This window comes from Aulonocara sp. 'chitande type north' Nkhata Bay, linkage group LG23 (genome assembly GCF_057382095.1).
Source record: "Aulonocara sp. 'chitande type north' Nkhata Bay isolate Kocher_YH1m ecotype deep benthic linkage group LG23, A_spYH_male_GT1.1, whole genome shotgun sequence".
Lineage (NCBI taxonomy): Eukaryota > Metazoa > Chordata > Actinopteri > Cichliformes > Cichlidae > Aulonocara > Aulonocara sp. 'chitande type north' Nkhata Bay.
In genome coordinates this window covers 16996355-17013633 of record NC_141365.1, presented here as the reverse complement: position 1 = coordinate 17013633, position 17279 = coordinate 16996355, and the positions used below count along the sequence as shown (strand labels likewise).

The window sequence follows — 17279 nt, the reverse complement described above, 5'->3', positions numbered from 1 at the left end:
GTGAAAAAGGAAAGGAGTGAGTAAGAGAGACAGCTCTGACCTGACAGGGAGCCAAAAACACAAATTCTTTCCTTTTTTCTCATATTTTTTCCCCATGTTTCCCTCGTTTTCTCCTCACAGCATGCCATTTCAGTTTAAATGTAATAACTTTGTGCTTTGTTAACTTCTGGTAAATTTGTGTCTGGATTTGACAACAACTAACAAACTTAAACTGTAAAGCAGTGATTATACATTCAGTGTGTAAAAAAAAAAAATCTTGGATGCACTTGCTCAATCAGTCTAGTTCTCCAGGGCACGCTGATTTGTAAACCAGTGTAGTGCAGACTGCTGATAAGAGCTGCTAAAATAGCTATGAAAATCCAATCTGTTTACAGCGGTGTGCTCTCAGATAGCTTTCATTTGGGAGACAGACAGATTAGTCATCTGAAAATAAATTAAAAAGTGGAAGAACAGCATGCCAAAAAGGAGTGACAGGATATGATCTAATATCCCATGTGTTTCCACACTTTTCAACAAGCACCTCCTACAGTAGTGTGTGAACATCTGCTACCATTAAGGTGCATCAGCACAATTAATCTGAATATAATTTACATGGCTTTGGGGATGATTTGATGCCAAATTATTGTCTTTTTTATTATTTTGATTATGTGAGTGAGCAAGTTAATCTTTATTCACACAATTGCCTTTGTGTGTGTGTTTGGAAGAAAACTTAAGGTTTTGAAGTTTTGATGGTTAAAAACAAGCTCAAATAATCGCTAAATGATTTCTTGAATATGAAGAAGAGTTCATTGTAATCCAATGACATCAAATCTCTATACGGTAGAGCACCTTTGGGATGTGGTTGAATGGAACAAATCTGCTGCAAGTGTTTGGTAATATTGTGTTAGTATGGACCAGCATCTCTGAGGAATGTTTCCAGCATCTTGCTGAATCTATGCCATAATTCATTAGGGCAGTTCTGTGGAAAAAACAGCCCCTGACCCCACCCACAGCAGAATTAAGACTCATCAGTCCAGGCAATGTTTTTTCAATCTCCTCGTCTAACTTTGGTGAGCCTAAGTGAACTTTAGCCTCTGTTTCTTGTTTCCTCAGCTAACAGGTCTGGCACCTGGCCGTGGTCTTCTGTTCCTCTTGTCCATCAGCTTCAAGGTTCAACAGAGTGTGTTCAGAGATGCTCTTCTTCATACCCTTGTATATAGAGAGTGGTTATTTGACTTACCCTTGCCTTCCTTTCCTTGAAGCAATCTGACCAGTTTCCTCTGACCTCAGACATAAACAAAGCATTTTTGTCCAAAATAAATGCCAATCACTAGGTATTTTTTTCTTTTTCAGAACATTTTCTTTTTTTCTTAAACTCTACAGATGGTTATGCAGGAAAATCCCAACACATCAGCAGTTTCAGAAATACTCAGACTAGCCCATCTGGCACCAGCAACAATGCCACATTCAAAGTCACTCATATGACCTTTCTTATCCATTCTGTTGCTTGGTTTGAAGACCTCACTTTAAAAAGGAGCGATTGTTTGGGAAAACTGAAAATGACAGGACTGGAACATTCACTTTAACTTTTAGAAAGTAGTTGGTATGGATCTGTTAACTTTTAGGCTCTTTCAAGGATATTTGGTACTAATTGAGGTTATTTATACCTGTAAATATAACAAAAATAGTCTCCATTACATAGACGTGAATCATGTCACATTCGTTCTGGGCTAATTTTTTAAAAATGACATGAACGCTTACACAACTGTCCAGATCACCCTTAATTCACCTTACATTTTGGCATTGCCTAACAGACTTCACAATATGAATCTAGGAAGGCTATTTGTGCTGGAACTGCAGATGCTGAGTGCAGACAAGAATAAAGGCAGTGATGAATGCTCACGCTGCACTGAAAGATACCGGGCTTCTTGTGGTTGTAGCAAACTTGATGTGGTTTGGGAGTCTCACTTACTGATCACATGAGTTGCTGATTTCAAGATTAAAAAAAAAGGGGGGGGGGGGCAGAATTGGGTTTACAGCCTCGAATCTGCTCTCGAAATCGGCGAAAACACACTCTGGTCCATGTTCTAGTTATTACTCATCACATTATTTGGCAGGCTGATTTTCCCTCAGATGGGCTCCGGTCGCTGGGACATAATTTTATGTAATTTTCCACTAGTGCAGTGAAACATGTTCAGTCTTCTAAACAATGTCCCTTTCAACAGATGCATTTTATGGCTCTTTGAACAAGTTGTAGGGTAAGATTATAAAGGCATCTTGGGACATATACTCTGATGAACATTAGTAAGCCTGCTGCATTTAATTGTGGACGCATTCAAACACATTCAGCATGTTTTGTTTATAAATTGCAGCTGGGATAGTGATTGCTCTTTTTTGTATACAGCTGAGATCCCATCTGCATTCTTTTAAACATAACTTTTATTAGGATAACACCCTCAATCCAAAGAGATTTTTAAGGTGTTCCACAAAAAATAAGGGATTCAAGTCCCACCGACACAAGTGTCCACTGAAGCTGCTTTGGACCATTAAAAGCAATTCTAATTCTCAAGAATGAGAATTATTACATCATGTAGTTTTTATCAAATACACCAATCACCACTTTATTTTTTGGTGTTGTGGTGGTGATAGTGGTGATGCTGAAGGTTTAAAACACCCTGCTCTTTCCAAACAAACCTAGGAGAGCTTTTTGAAAACATACTGTTCTTGCAGCAGATAATTATTTTCCAGGACAATTAATGGCCCATATACAAGCTGTGTTGCGTAACTGGTACAAAGTAGCAAACATTTTATTCAGGTCAGGGTCACAGTGACCACAGAGCAAGCAGAGACATCATGGAATATAATTTATAGCTTTATGTGATGCACTCACAGATTTAGGACTGCATGCACATAAAGTTGGAAAACCAACAAATGTCATCCACAGAGATCGTGACAGAGACAACAGGGCTCACCATGACAGTGGCCATTTTGACTGTATGTGCTGGGTGTCACATGTAATCTCTTGAAGAAGAAAAAAGAGGATGGGGGGCTAAGTCAACAGCATACAACTAAGGCTAGGTATGGATGGATGCAAGTTGGTGCTAATAATTAAAAAAAATATTATGTACTTGTTAGCACTAATTGAATTTGCAGATAATTGAGAGATAATTGACTTGACTGGACAAGTTCAGCGACTTCAATAAGTTGAGGGGACATCTAGCAGACAGTTTGCAGTGTTACCATCTACCCTGTTAATGAGTCTTTGCAACCCCCTAAAATGAAACATTTAGTTCTTAAAGGTACAGTGTGTAAAATCTCACTGCTTGATGCCAGGAGATCAAGTGCATCATCACAGCTACGCTGCCCACGGTAGGCCAAACAACTCTGGCCTCCGTTCATCTGTAGTGAGTGTAGGCTGTCAGCCCGCTGTTAACCTCAGCTGGAGTCCATGTTCATTTACTCTGCAGGAGGCTCTGAAAAAGGAGCCGACGAGTCATTAAAGCTCACTTCTGTCTAATGTCAGCAATACTGAGGTGAGTTGTTGAGAACATCCTGTTTTTTGTTTTTTTGCTTTTAGGTGGCATTAGTAAAACTTTCTTTGAAGTACAAATTGAATATTTTATTCTCTGGAATAAGCAGTTGTGACAAGATCGGGAATAAATGACATGTTTATTCTCATTTTTGTGTTGCACTGGCTATAGAGGAATTGACCCATCTTCAGATCTACCCAAAAGTGGCAACTTCAGGAACTCTGGTTTTTGTCATAATTGACTTTGCTCAGTTTTTTCCTCTGGGTTGCCACCTGAATGACATGTTTGATAAGAGCCTCCCTTCTTGATATATATCCATCCATTCTCTGCTATAGGGCTAACAAGCATGTCTTTGGACTGTGGGAGCCAGAAGTCAGAGTACCTGGACAGAACCCATGCAAATTCCACAGAGAAAGGCCAACACCGGCTAGTGGATTGTAATCCAGGGTGTTTTTGCACCATGTGAGGTGATGATGCCAACCACTGTGCCATTTACTACCACAGCTCAAAGTAAATACTAAGTGCACGATTTCTATAAAGACTACTGCAGGTTTTGCTGTAAAGACGTGATCACATGACAGTGAATTCACTAAGGCTACATTGTCAAACTTGGAGCAGAGCCACAACAAACTGTTCTTACAGTCTGAGCAGTGCTTTTCGTGCCAGGTTCCATCACCTTTCTTTGTAAGCTGGTAAAGTGCGTCGTAACTTTCCTCTCTTCTTTTAGCAAGAATTTTCTTTATCATTTTATTCACATTAATTAGGCCTTTAATTTACATAAATGTTTGCAAATAGTCTAAAATGTCTCAATTTCTTCACTGTAACACAACAGAAGAAACGACATTCTCTAAAAGCAATCATTACTGACCAATGAAATAACCCCAGTGTGACTGCAGAGTTAGACCTGAAAACTACACGAGCCAAGCCAAAGCTGCAGTGGAATCTGGGTCAGAGCTAGTTAACAGATTTGTCTTTCAGCCACGCTCATCCATCTACAAAGGAAAAAATACAGCGTGGCAGTCTGGAACCGGGTTGCTGCAGCACTGGAAAAGTACAGGGCCCTTCAAAGGGCACACGACCGACATTGACATCAAAGTACCGTGTAACAGTGGGACATTATTTTGCACAGTCACACTGATATAACCTCAGATAGCACCCCGAAACTGTGTCAGGAGACTTTAACGTCAGCCTCTTTTCACTGCAGAAACACTGGAGCATGGCCACTGTTTCCATTTTAACATCCAGAAACTCAACATTCCCATTTGAACATAAAAGAAGGAACATCATGTTGTTCATTCAGTCTTGTTTTATATTCCAAGTTGCTCTGTGCTTTTTTTATCAGCAAAATTTAAAGAGACCTCGAGTTACTTGCAGGAATCATGCGCCAAATACACCCAGACCGTGAAAAATGAAAATCACGATCCCCAGGAAAGACACGTTTATTCTGTAGAAATATTTTAGAGATTCATACAATAAGAGAAGAGCAGAATATGTATTTTGTATTAGTATTAGTTAGGCAGACTTAAAAAAAAAATACTACATTTCTGCCTAGAAACCATAATCTGAGATGAGGAGGCACTTTGACTGTTCAATCCATTATTATGAAGAATAATACACCAATCTGCTCTACTCTTCAAACATTTCTAGACATATTACACTGAAAGATTTCATTAGCAGGGAAGATTACAGAAAAATTGGACAAGAACTGAATTAGTATCACAAAGTAGGGAGGTACCTGTCTCTACTACGTTGGACTAACAGTATCGCTGCAGGCAGGGACTAAATTAGAGAAATAATTATCTCTCCATCTATGTCGTTCTCCAGTTAGATTGGCCTGTCTGCTTACTAATCCCAGTGTTTGGTCAGTGAGGTCACTAAAAGGAAGAGTGTTTTAGTCCAGTGATGAGAATTTTTAACATTTATCTGAAACCAGGCTTGCGGTTGAATTCCTCGTGGTTTATCTCTGTTCTCTTTCCAGCATCTCGTCTACAGCTTGGCTTTGCCCGGCTGCAGCTGCAGGTTTTGTAGCTTCATAGCCAGACCCATGTTTCCTGTGATCTTCAGCTTGCCCTGGAAAAATGCCTGTGAATCAGAGCGAGAGCGAGAGTGTAATACACTGTAATATAAAAGCATCAGATGGTTGGGAATCAGAAGCATGGTTCATTCAGTGTAGGAGAGAAATACATGCTGCTGGCTTTAAAGAGTTACCATGAGAGATTAACTCAACCCGAGAAAAAGTGGGACAACGGCAACAACAGCTTATGAAAGGTCAGGAAACTCCAGAGCACACAGGCGTATGAAGGAGAAATGAATATTTGTGATGTGAGAAGGTAAAAATCAGGCGAGTGATGTAAAAACGTGACCATTTTAGAGATAAATATTTTCTCAAGGAAATAAAAATAAGTCATTCATGTAAGTTTACAGCAGAAATGGGGAAACTGAGGGTTTTTTATTTGTTCAAAAAAAACCAAAAAACAATGCAGGTATCCAAATAACTGGGGATCTAATCTGTGGAAAACACACTGCTGGAGCCTGCATTGCTATCCTTTTGTGATCAATAGAAAACGTATTAAATTATTAAAGCTGTGCAACACTCCTTTTGGTAATCTGTAGGAATGCATCTCTCCCTCTCCGTCCCACTAATCTTCCTTTTCTCAGGCCTTGTTGTGGCTTCTCTGCTATCTGTTATCCAAAGCAGGGTTAGAATCATGTACTTGTGCATCATGTAACTGTTTCCCTGTAAGAGCGTCACACACATATCTGTTCCCAGGATAACGTTGGAAGAAGTTAATAAATTAAACTTGCCCCGGCGAGCACTTGCATAGATATTCATCACGTATGCTTTTGCTTCCTTGCAAGTAAATAAATGCGTTGGAACTCGCTGCTCTGTGTCTCACTTCATAAGGGATTTTATTTTTTTTTTTAAAACAGCTTGGTCCTTCGAGCTGGATTTCAACATCTCTCCTGTTCATTTCAGCCAATGCGGACCAATACCGTACATGGGGGAGTATGGGACTCCTGCAAGACCTCCACCAGAGTTTAAAAACGACAATTCAGGATCGCTGAGTTGTGCACATTATTATTAGCATTATAATAAAAGCTGGAGAAGGTTGCAGAGCGGTTACCAGTGTTTCCAGTGGGACTGCCCTGTGAAACCCCATTGTACGCACCAGTTACTCAGACATTATGTCTGTTATAACTGGTTAGCTGACTGAATTATAAAAATTGAAGAACACTCGCAACTAAATAAATAAAATACATACATAGATTAAATAAGTAAATATGTAAAATAAAGAAAGAAAACAGAAGCTGAAATACAGAGTCGACTCTGAAATAGACACAACAGATAAACTAGTAAAGATATAGTGAGGTAAAGTAAAACGCACAATAAAATAAAATAAAGTGAAATGAAAAGCTGTAGGATGGGTAGTAACTGCAGTAAGGTGGAACAGGATGCACTCAATGCCAGTGACGTCAGATCAATGTGCCAAAGAGACTCGAGAGCAGTTCAGCATTTGCCCTTATGGCAAAAGGAGTTCAGATTTGAGGGGAAACTAGATGTTTTTCTCCCATCCTTTTTTTAATGTCACACAGGAAAATCAGAGAGGAAGAGGCAGACACACAGTGCAGAAGTGGCTTTTCTAGGACCTCACAGTACATGCAATCACTGCAAATGGCTGTGAGTTGATGGTAGTTGTCTCTGGATGACATTTTTTTAGTGTAAATTGACCTGAGTGCTACCTTAATATAGTGCTTTCACATGTAATAATAATTCAAATGCATTTCCTGCATGGAAAACAACGAGGAGCTGATAAGTCAAATGTCGAATCATAAAAGGTTAAAACTATATATATATTTAGCTTGAAGGTGCAAAAGAGCCACCATATTTATTTTCAGACAAATCTAATGAAAAAAAGATTGGTTCATTTTGTGATATGTGGCTCTCGACCCCTCTCACTGTTGTTTCTGCAAAATACAAATATCTTTAAGTATGGTTTAGTTTTTAAAAAGGTTCCCAGTTTGTAATCTTAGTTACTAAAAACCAGTGTAATTGACTTATTAAACATTTGTTGTACCAGTAAAGTGGTTCCATATCAGGGGTAAATGCTTTCCAGGGTTAGTTTCGCAATTCACAGAATACTTGGAAAGAGCTAAAGCTAAAAGGTAACTTATTACGTTGTTTCTTATCTTCTGTACATTTCAACTAATGAGGACAGTGAATGTGAATGTAGTCCGTGTGAGCCAAAGGCTCCTACTTCAAAGTCCACAAAACGCCCAGTGTCATAGTGTTTCCTACTTTTGTATCTATATGATACCACAGAGCGGACCTACGGTAATATAGTGATCGCAGGCAAAGATGCTCCACAGCTCTGCTGTTCAGTCTTTGTTTGTGTAGTGCAGGCAAACAAAAGAACCATCCTGTAAAAGGAGGATAGCTAAAACAGCTTGTTTCAGACAGAGGATTGAGAAACTAAGAAGAAGGATGTAACTCTAAAGAGATGGATAAGCAGATTCAGTATACGTCTTAAAGCAGCGGCTCTCTCACAATGCCAAAAACGTTAACAGCTCCTACACTACAATTTTTAAATCCACCATCACAAACAAATAAGGATCTGAGCTAAATTTAAGTAAATTAAAGTACAAGTCTGACTTAAGTAAACATTAAAATTTGTTGTATTACTGATCTTCATCTGGGAGTATTTGCCTGACGCCCTGCACATTCATCAGGGCACGTTGGTTTTTTCACATGCTGAGGCCGTGCACAGCTCTGTGGCCGTGCTGGAGAGGCCACAGCTAACAAGACATCCAGCAACTCAAATGACTGAGAACATGCAGAGCTTTGGTCCAGCTGGTCTTGGTCTTTTTTTCCAGTTAATTTTTTCGAAGGTGTGAGACAATCTCCAGGACAACAATGTTTATCAAAACAGCAAACTCCTCATTCACAGTTCCACAGCTGAAATTAAGCTCATCTATGAACAAACGGACTTTTTCCAAGACTGGCAACAGCGGGTTCGACTCCTTGGAGGAAAAACTTTTTTTCTCAGTTGGCAGCTCAGCAGAAATGTCCGTTCCAGGTGGCTAATAGCTGTTTACTTTAAGTCAGGCTGAAAAACATATAAAATGAATGTTGTAAAAATGTTTTTTGGAAAGCTGTGGGAAGCTCACACTAGACATCCTAAGTATTTGTGGGTAATGTAGGACCTTGCCAGCCAACTGGAGAACTCATGGCAGAGGGACATAAGTGGATACATAAACATGGTAACACCATGTCAGACTTATCAACTAACGCCTATACAGAAATCTAAAAGAGTATATGATAGTGCCTTTCCTTCTCACACAAATCATTCAATATGTTTCTAAATCAGTTATTAGTAAGTGTTACACTTTTATTAGCCAAAAATGAGACTTGAGAAAAACAAATACTGCATGCTTGTACAAAATTAAATAAAATAGTACCGGAAATGTCTTTAGTTTAAGGTTTTTTGACTGAAATGGCTCAAGATCGCTGTCAGCTAGTCAACTGGCACATTTAAGGAGACTAAGATGTTTTTGTTTGGTTGGGTTTTTTGGTACTTTATGGAAAGAAAAGAGTTCACTGAATCAACTTCAGCTGCAGTATCAACAGACCGAAAGGAAAATGGTAAATGGACAGCACTTATAGCACTTCACAGTTTAGCCTCCAGGCCGTACCAACACTGAATACTCACAGTTTGTGGGTTCATTTTCCCAGTCATCAAGGCCAACAAGTCTGCGTCTGACATAGAAATGGTGCAATCGGCTTCCTTATCTGCAGGGCAGAGACACAGAAACCGAGCTAAGTTTAAAAAAACATGTTACAGCTCAGAGGTTTTTGCTCACTGACTGAAAAGAATGGGAGCAGTTTAACCCTCAAGAGACAGAGATATTTTAACACCGAAAATGGGACCGAGGGGTCATTCGTGAATCCATTATATTGGATACAAGAAGACTGGAAGACTTTAAATCATGCTCACACAGCCGCTCAGCTTTCTCACCAGTATCATTGTGAACGCAGCCTTTGCCGTTTTTCACGTCCACAAACCAAGTTGCCTCCTTTCCACTTGGGCCGTCCTTTACTTTGAAGGCAAACACTCCACCAATCTTTTTCACAAACTGCTCCCCATCCTGTACAAAGACATTTCACATACCTTAAACCAAAAACAGTTTCCACTACATGTGACTGAAGGAAAAATATATCAAAAATATTTCACAAGTTTTGCAAATTCAGTGCAGTAACAAAATGTTCCACATAAAGTTGTCAGTTTTTAAAAGAACATGTTTTACTGCCTACATTCACTCATCTTATGCTCAGCCTGACAAGCCATGTGTTATTTTCTTTAGAGTTTCAGGTAATGGCAGAAAAACTACTGAAAATATTCAGATAGTGAAGGGAAAAAAAAAAAAAAACCAGTGGAAAATCTGCCCAACTCCAGTTCAGGATTTGGTAACTGTAGGTGCAGCCAAGAGAGTGGGCTACATTTACATTTGAGCTAAATGTGCACAGGAACTGAAAATCTATAAAATGATAAAGACTATGAGGCTTTATTTGAAATTAAACATTTTGAATATTTATACAATTTTGAAACAGATCAGGGGTGTCGAACTCCAGGCTCGAGGGCCGGTGTCCTGCAGGTTTTAGATGTGTCCTTGATCCAACACAGCTGATTTAAATGGCTAAATGACCTCCTCAACATGTCTTGAAGTTCTCCAGAGGCCTGAAAATGAACTAATCATTTGATTCAGGTGTGTTAACCCAGGGTGAGATCTAAAACATGCAGGACACCGGCCCCTAAAGCCTGGAGTTCGACACCCCTGAGTTAGATGAATCATTGTCACCAATTACCATTCAAGAAAACCATCCTTTTTTTAATGGAGATGGATAATCCATTAAATTTAGTTCTAAAGCAAAGTTCTGATTCTACAACGCAGTGGTTCTTAACCTTGGATGAGTCCAAGCCCATTGCAACTTTTTCATAAACTCGTCATCCTGCCTGCTGTCCTGTTTGCTGCTGCCACTCTCTAAAGAGAAATCAGCTAATTTCATATATAATATCTGCTTACAGTTCATTCACAACTAAAAGCAACATAATGAGCAAAGTTAGGTATTGTAAATAAAGTATTTGATCACGAGCAGCAAACCTTTTGAGCGGATGTGTGTTTGTGTGCATGCATGTGTAAAAAAGTTGGACTTTGTAAAGTCCTATCATGTTTTTCATAAAGCATGATCCACCATGGGTGGAGCAGACACCCCAGGCACCCTTGTATGGTAGAGCTTTGTCAATTAAAATGTAGCCATAACTTAAAGGATATCCTGCTTAAATCTTTTTTTTTACACTAAATAAGGCCATACTTTACAAAATGAGCATTAATTAAGGACATAAACTAGTAACTAAGACCATAAAATTGGTAAGGAAAGCCATTTAATGGCTATGAATCAACTGAGAAGAAAGGTTAGTTTCTCAAAAACCTCTGTTATCCAGGTTCTTTTGGCAACTAGAGGAGTTGCTGTGCCCTGCTGGCCATCAGCGGAAGAAATGTGAGGAGTGAATGCACAGGGGCACTAGGGCTGTTCGATATAACGATATATATCGGATGACGATATAAAAACGTCTATCGTTTCATTTTACGCTATCGTTTGTTTCGTGGTGTCACAAAATAAACTGTTTACGGCAATATTTTTTCATCGTTTTGATGGTCACTGTAGTGGCTATATTCATTTCTTACAGTTCTCTCTGTCTCTTATATTTAATATAACCACACTACGGACAAGCGACTGTTTTTATGCCTTGTCGTTAGCAACAACGATGGTAAAACCATCGCATGTCCGCTTGTTTATTTTCCACATAAATCTTTCACAATAAAGCTCAAGATCCTGTTGAGACTTTTCAAAATAAACTGAATCACATGAAATAGTATGCAGAGTACTGACAGATGAGAAGCAAAAAAAGAGCCGTCAGGTGCTAAAAAAATAAACCTTAGACTCAAACATTAGAACAGGCTTTTCCCCGCAGCACGCCGTGTATTAAATACTCACAAAGAAAACGGTGGCAGTTACAACTTATATCTAAAAATATATAGTTTCACGCATCAGTTAAAACAGCGGTCCCCAACCTTTTTTGCGCCACGGACCGATTTATGCCCGACAATATTTTCACGGACCGGCCTTTAAGGTGTCGCGGATAAATACAACAAAATAAAACTAGTACCGGTACCGAAAAAAATAAGATTTATTCATAACACACGTGAAAAGACCCAGGAAAGCAGAGTTAACGATAAAAACGATAACAAAATAATGCTGAAAACCGATAAAAACCCTGAAAACCATACATTTCACACCTGAGCCTCAACTCTCGCGGCCCGGTACCAAACGACTCACGGACCGGTACCGGTCCGAGGCCCGGGGGTTGAGGACCGCTGAGTTAAAACACTCGACTCCAGGTACACGACGCCTAGCTGGAAACACTTCACACAAGTCGAGCTGCCCGAGATTCACAGAATTTACAGAAAATGTTACATTTTTGTGATTTATATCGTTATCGGGACGATAGATGTCTTATATCGGGATATGAGATTTTGGTCATATCGCACAGCCCTAAGGGGCACCCTTTCATTTCTTAATTCTTATGCCCATCATTATCTTTAATTGAATTTAATTTAATTAATGCCTTTGTAGGAAATAAAATAATAGTGTCTGGATTCTAACATCGGTCATCTAATGAACATATAAAAAATAAGACTTCGTGTGTTCTGATTAACGTAAAACTATGACAGAGATATTTGTAGCTTCGTGTGGTACCTCTCAGTTTTTGGCAGGTGATTCTCTTCTTGTTTAGCTCATAAAGAGGCTCAAATGTTAAAATAAACTATGTTTGCTAAATGTGAACGCCCAGAGGTATACACATGTAAGAGAACACAATAAAAGTGCTTTAAATGAGAAAGCATCCTGTAGAGTTTTTATCATTAGTATTATTGTTGTGGAGTTTTGCTTTTAATCACTGGGTATGTTTGATAATTATTCTTCATTAGCCAACTACCTTCCTCTCGTCCTGCTTTCTTAGTGTTGATTGGCTGTGGAGGATGAATTGCACTTACATAAAGCCACAGGGAGGCTGGAGTGGCTGTCTTCACTTGTTTTTCAGTAGTTCTTTATTATTAATTAGTTGTTTCGGTAATTACCTGCTGCCCCATTTTCAGTTTTTGCTTTCAATAGAGCTGTCAGTCTCAAAGCAAACAGCTTTTCAACAATTTAAGTTTCACAGGCAATTTTCATTTTGTCATTTTTTGTCATTTCTTCCCTCATTCCTGACATTCCAACAAAAACCAAGTATTAATCATAATCCATAAACGTTTTCCCTTCTTGGCTCATGCAAAGTTTAACATTAAATCACATAAACACTTTCAATAGCCAACAGATCGTTTTCATTTTTCCCCCCCACACAGCACATTCTGACATTTTTTTCTTTTGGGCTGTTTTTTATTGCACACACAGTTATTGCCAAAAACCCTTTTATTCAACAGCTGTTCTTGTAAATTTCCAGCTGTAACATGACAGGAAATTATCTGAAAGGTAATCTAGTTGAAGTAATGTAAACAGAGATCTTCAAGATTCCAGTTGTTGCTAAAAATAAGTCTTTCACATCATCTTTAGATGTGAAAGGGTTCTAGACTTTAGTCTTTTATAAGTGTTTTTATAGTTTTCTAGTGCATGGGCATTAGGTGACTGGCTTCAGTCTTAAAGAAGAAGCCTAAATTTGATAACTCACTCTGTGGTTTGGTTCAAGGCCTTCTTCTTTTGTTTGTTTTGGCCTCCTATAATTGTTTTTGTATTATTAAATCTGCTTTGAACTGAAGCAGCATGGTCGCATGCTCCTGCAGTATGATTAGTCTGTGAGCTACAGACTTGGGGCCTGAAAGAGCTTCCCCATTTTCTGTGTTTTGTGGCATTAAGGTGCCAAGGAAAGCAGCAATTAATCATCAAACTGATACAGCTAGCAATAAAAACATAAATGGAAATAATGCAAATAAAATATGAAAGGAAACAGCTTTTCAGATAAGCCAATGCAGTCAACATTTCTGGGGCGTAGAAGACACACGACGGGTTTTGGTGGGAAACAAAATGTAAACAGCCTTAAATCTGCCGGGTGCACCGTTTACTCAGGTGTTTGTGGAGTACACTCTGCAGCCCAACACAGGTCAGCGACAAAAGTATTACATAACCTAGTTCATCCTTAATCTGCCCAAAACTTGGATTTGAGTAGAAACAAAAAAAAGAAAGAAAAACATTGAACTAATATGAAAATACAAAAGTAGAACAAATTCCCTCTGATAAGATAAAGATAAGCTCCCAAGCTAAAAACTCAAGTCTGTTTGTCTGATCAGTTTTCAGAGATATTACACTAAACTTTGCTGCCATTTCCTCATTGATGACAAATCCCACTCATTATGTAGAGAGCACTGCTGGCGAGCTTGAGATGAATCTGTATGATTGAGGTCAACTAAAGGTAACTGCTTAAAAACAGAGTTTTGATGGAAACCATTTGTCTGATTGAGTCACCATAAGCTTGATATTATTTTTTTGTGTTATAAAATGATAGTTTGGGAACGGATCCTGATGTGCCACCATAAGGCTAAAAGCCTGTGTAGCTATATGAACACAAGCCTAGGAGAACTGTAAATGCTTGGATAGGTGGATTCAAGTATTTATTAAAATCTTTTACAAAATTATTGTGTTTCGTTTTTTAAGCAAAGACCAAATCATAATACATATTATTAAAAGACCTAATGTGTTTTTTATTATACATACTTATTTATTTTCACTGAAAAGGCATGGAAAATATTAATCAAAGGAGCAAAAGTCTACGAATAAAACTATGGAGCTGGAAATGCGCATATCAAGTCCCATTCATGTAGGTAACATAAATACCTCCTGCAGTTTCTTGTCAATTTCCTGGAACACAGCATGCGCCTTGAACCCCTCCAGTCCATCACTTGCGCTAGTGTCAATAGCTTGAATCCTTCAGATGATGAAGACAAATAAGAATAGGAAGGTGACGTTAGAGATAAAAAGAAAAGAATGAAAACACTGCCTAAAGTACCTAAAGTAACTTAAACTTGTAACTCTTCAGTAGTTTGGACACTACTATCGCATACTAAAACTGACAAACATTTTCCACCTGGGCACATGTATTCTGAGTTGAGCTTTTTAACCCGCTGCTTAAAGATTCGCTTTTCCACCGAGCAACCGTGGATTTCCAACCACCGTTTGCTCTTCCTACCGTATGAAGTGTAACTAGTCAGTGTTCCAGCGATGCTTGGTTGGATCATTTGTTTACATTTGGGTGGCAAATCACCAGCTGCTAGTGTTGTTGCCCCAACTTGTAAAACATATTTGTTAGTTCCACATTTAGCAGGAACAGTTATCTTGCATACTTTGCATAGCACTGTTGTTGGTTGGAGGTTGTTCAGGTAACTCCATTTCTGACTCTAACTGTCAGAAACGTATGGGCTTGTCTCACTGTTGTGAGCGATAGGGGCATTAAACATGTGGCACCCCAATAACAATAACATTCCAATGTAACACTTTTATATATCACGTAAAATTTTACACTGGTATTATCACAGATGATATGATACGACACAGCCCTACTTGAAAACACCACTGTGTATTTAATTGTGCAGCTATTTTGAAGCCCTGATGTAAAAATAACTGAGACACACAAAACTCCAGGACATAAAGAATAGTCAATAAACACCGTGTCACAGGTTGGCAACTTTAAACACAACGATAGAGCTTTATCAATGGCTCATTAATGCCATGGTACATGTTTACTAAAACACTGATTAAACAGTTCAGTGTTCACTCTGCGACAAATTTTTGTTCAGGACTTGTTGATCGCAGGGTACCTTCCTCATAGTTCCTCATGGTTTATTCTATCCATCATTATCAGCAAAATTCCCCATTGATGTGCCCTCAAGATGCTGCCTGTTTCCTTCACTCTCCAACATAGGTCGAGAGTGCCAACGTCTGCCTGCCACATAGCACCAACTAGGGCTGGGCCATATCATACCATTCACGGTAATACCGGTATAATGTTGGGCAACGATAAGAAAATGAAATATCGCGATAGAATATGGGTAAAACGCGCATGCACAGTGCCTTTTGTTTTCATACGTACATGGTGGAAAAAGCATGGCGGCGACGGAGAATGAGAAGGGCGAAAGCGGATCGTTGAATGAAACAGATGAACCAGAATTGGTTTGTAAAAATGCTGCAACTTCAGTGGTGTGGAACTGGTTTAGCTTTCGTCTGTCAGATACACAACAAAGCACTATTTTGGTAGAGCATGCTAGCGAATTTTTGGTATCTGGTATTTTGTTGCCTCTGGAGGCATTTTGTAAGATGGATTTTCAAGCATGCCTTATAAATAAATTATCACATTTTTATACAAATCTAATGTAGGAGTGTCAAACTCACTTTAATTAATGGCCAGTGTGCAGCCTAATTTAATAGATAATAATGTAGTTTTCTTTTTTATGCAAGGAAAGACAAGTACATCCTAAAAACTCTCCCGTTGTGAACCATCCATTTACAAAAACAAATAATGAACAACCTGAGATACCTAAAAATTACCTACAGGACCAGAGCCCAGAGCCAGGGCCGCATATGTGACACCTCTGTCTAACCTGTTAGTCAGGATTCAGGCAGCAACTCCACATGACATCCAGCTTGACATTTACACAAAGAACAAGCAGGGATGCCACCGTGTGATGACCCTCAAACAGCTCCTCAGCAGCTGAGATATTTAACATGCCAACCGGAATCTTGTATGAAAAAACCAAAAGAGCTAACGTTGTTGCAATATTTGACATTTAACCTGTTTTTCAGCTAACCAGGACAGCAAACGGTGAGCTCAGAAACGTGCCGTAGTTAAACAGTGCAAGCTGTGCTTTTCTCACCTCGGTCTCTGTAATTCGGGCATTTTGCTGTGAGTGTAGGTGAACAAACAGCTCCTCGGTATGTGTGGAAGCAGCAGAAGGAGTGATGTTGCTTGCACTTCACCTGCTATTAGCTTAACGGCTGCACTTCCTCGTTTCTTGCACTTTCCCGGATATTCAGACTCGACCTGTCGATGTCAGATAAACCAGATTAGCTGACTGTCCTATGGATTCACTTAGTAACATCTAGTTTACATGTGCTTGTTCAGATAATTTTCTTAAACAGATCCGTAGGGTTAAATCACAGAGATTTTTTTTTTTACAATTAGTAACCTGATCCACTAAATTTATTCATACCAGCTATTTAAATATAACCGTATATAAAAGCAGGCGTTATTAATCAGTAATTCAGGCTCTGTACCTTTGTATGACCAGGTACAGGGACCCACAGAAAATAAGATTATTTAAAGATAAAATACATTTAGTGTAAAAAAAAAATAGGTTGACAATTATTTTCATACTGAAAGAAACGCCAGAGCACAAGAGTTTACACATTTATGTTCAAATGAATGTTTTGCAAAGTGATTAAGTGCGTATTATTTATACTCTGTTGTCTTTACTGTCTTTGTTTTACTGAAGTTTTATTGAATCTGTTTTATCCTTTTGCATTGTTGCTTGATTTGGTAATATGATTCTGAAAAACAAGAGTTTGTTAGGACTTCTGGCAAAAATTGCCAGCAAAATCTCAGGTGATTGGCAAGACAGGCTTTTGACTTTTTATAACAAGCATGTACTGAGGGAGGTTCCTTCTATTAT

At 38.8% G+C, this 17279-nt stretch overlaps 1 protein-coding gene across 1 annotated transcript; it reads right to left on the bottom strand.

Annotated features, from left to right (window-relative positions):
- Nucleotides 1-4932: 4932 nt before the first annotated feature.
- scp2b (sterol carrier protein 2b) lies at nt 4933-16650 on the bottom strand. Its single transcript, XM_086282105.1, has 5 exons — nt 16485-16650; nt 14452-14542; nt 9524-9653; nt 9218-9297; nt 4933-5591 (listed from the first exon to the last, which is right to left on the bottom strand). Exons 1-5 carry the CDS (start codon nt 16505-16507, stop codon nt 5496-5498), a joined length of 420 nt encoding a protein of 139 aa, XP_086138231.1. The 5' UTR covers nt 16508-16650; the 3' UTR covers nt 4933-5495.
- Between the last annotated feature and the right edge of the window lie 629 nt (nt 16651-17279).

Coding starts and splice junctions, on each gene's coding strand:
- scp2b (XM_086282105.1), bottom strand. CDS start 16,507: ATGCCCGAATTACAGAGACCGAG. Junction 14,543..16,484: donor CCCGAATTACAGAGACCGAG/GTGAGAAAAGCA, acceptor CATCATCTGAAG/GATTCAAGCTATTGACACTA. Junction 9,298..9,523: donor CTGCGTTCACAATGATACTG/GTGAGAAAGCTG, acceptor TCTGCCCTGCAG/ATAAGGAAGCCGATTGCACC.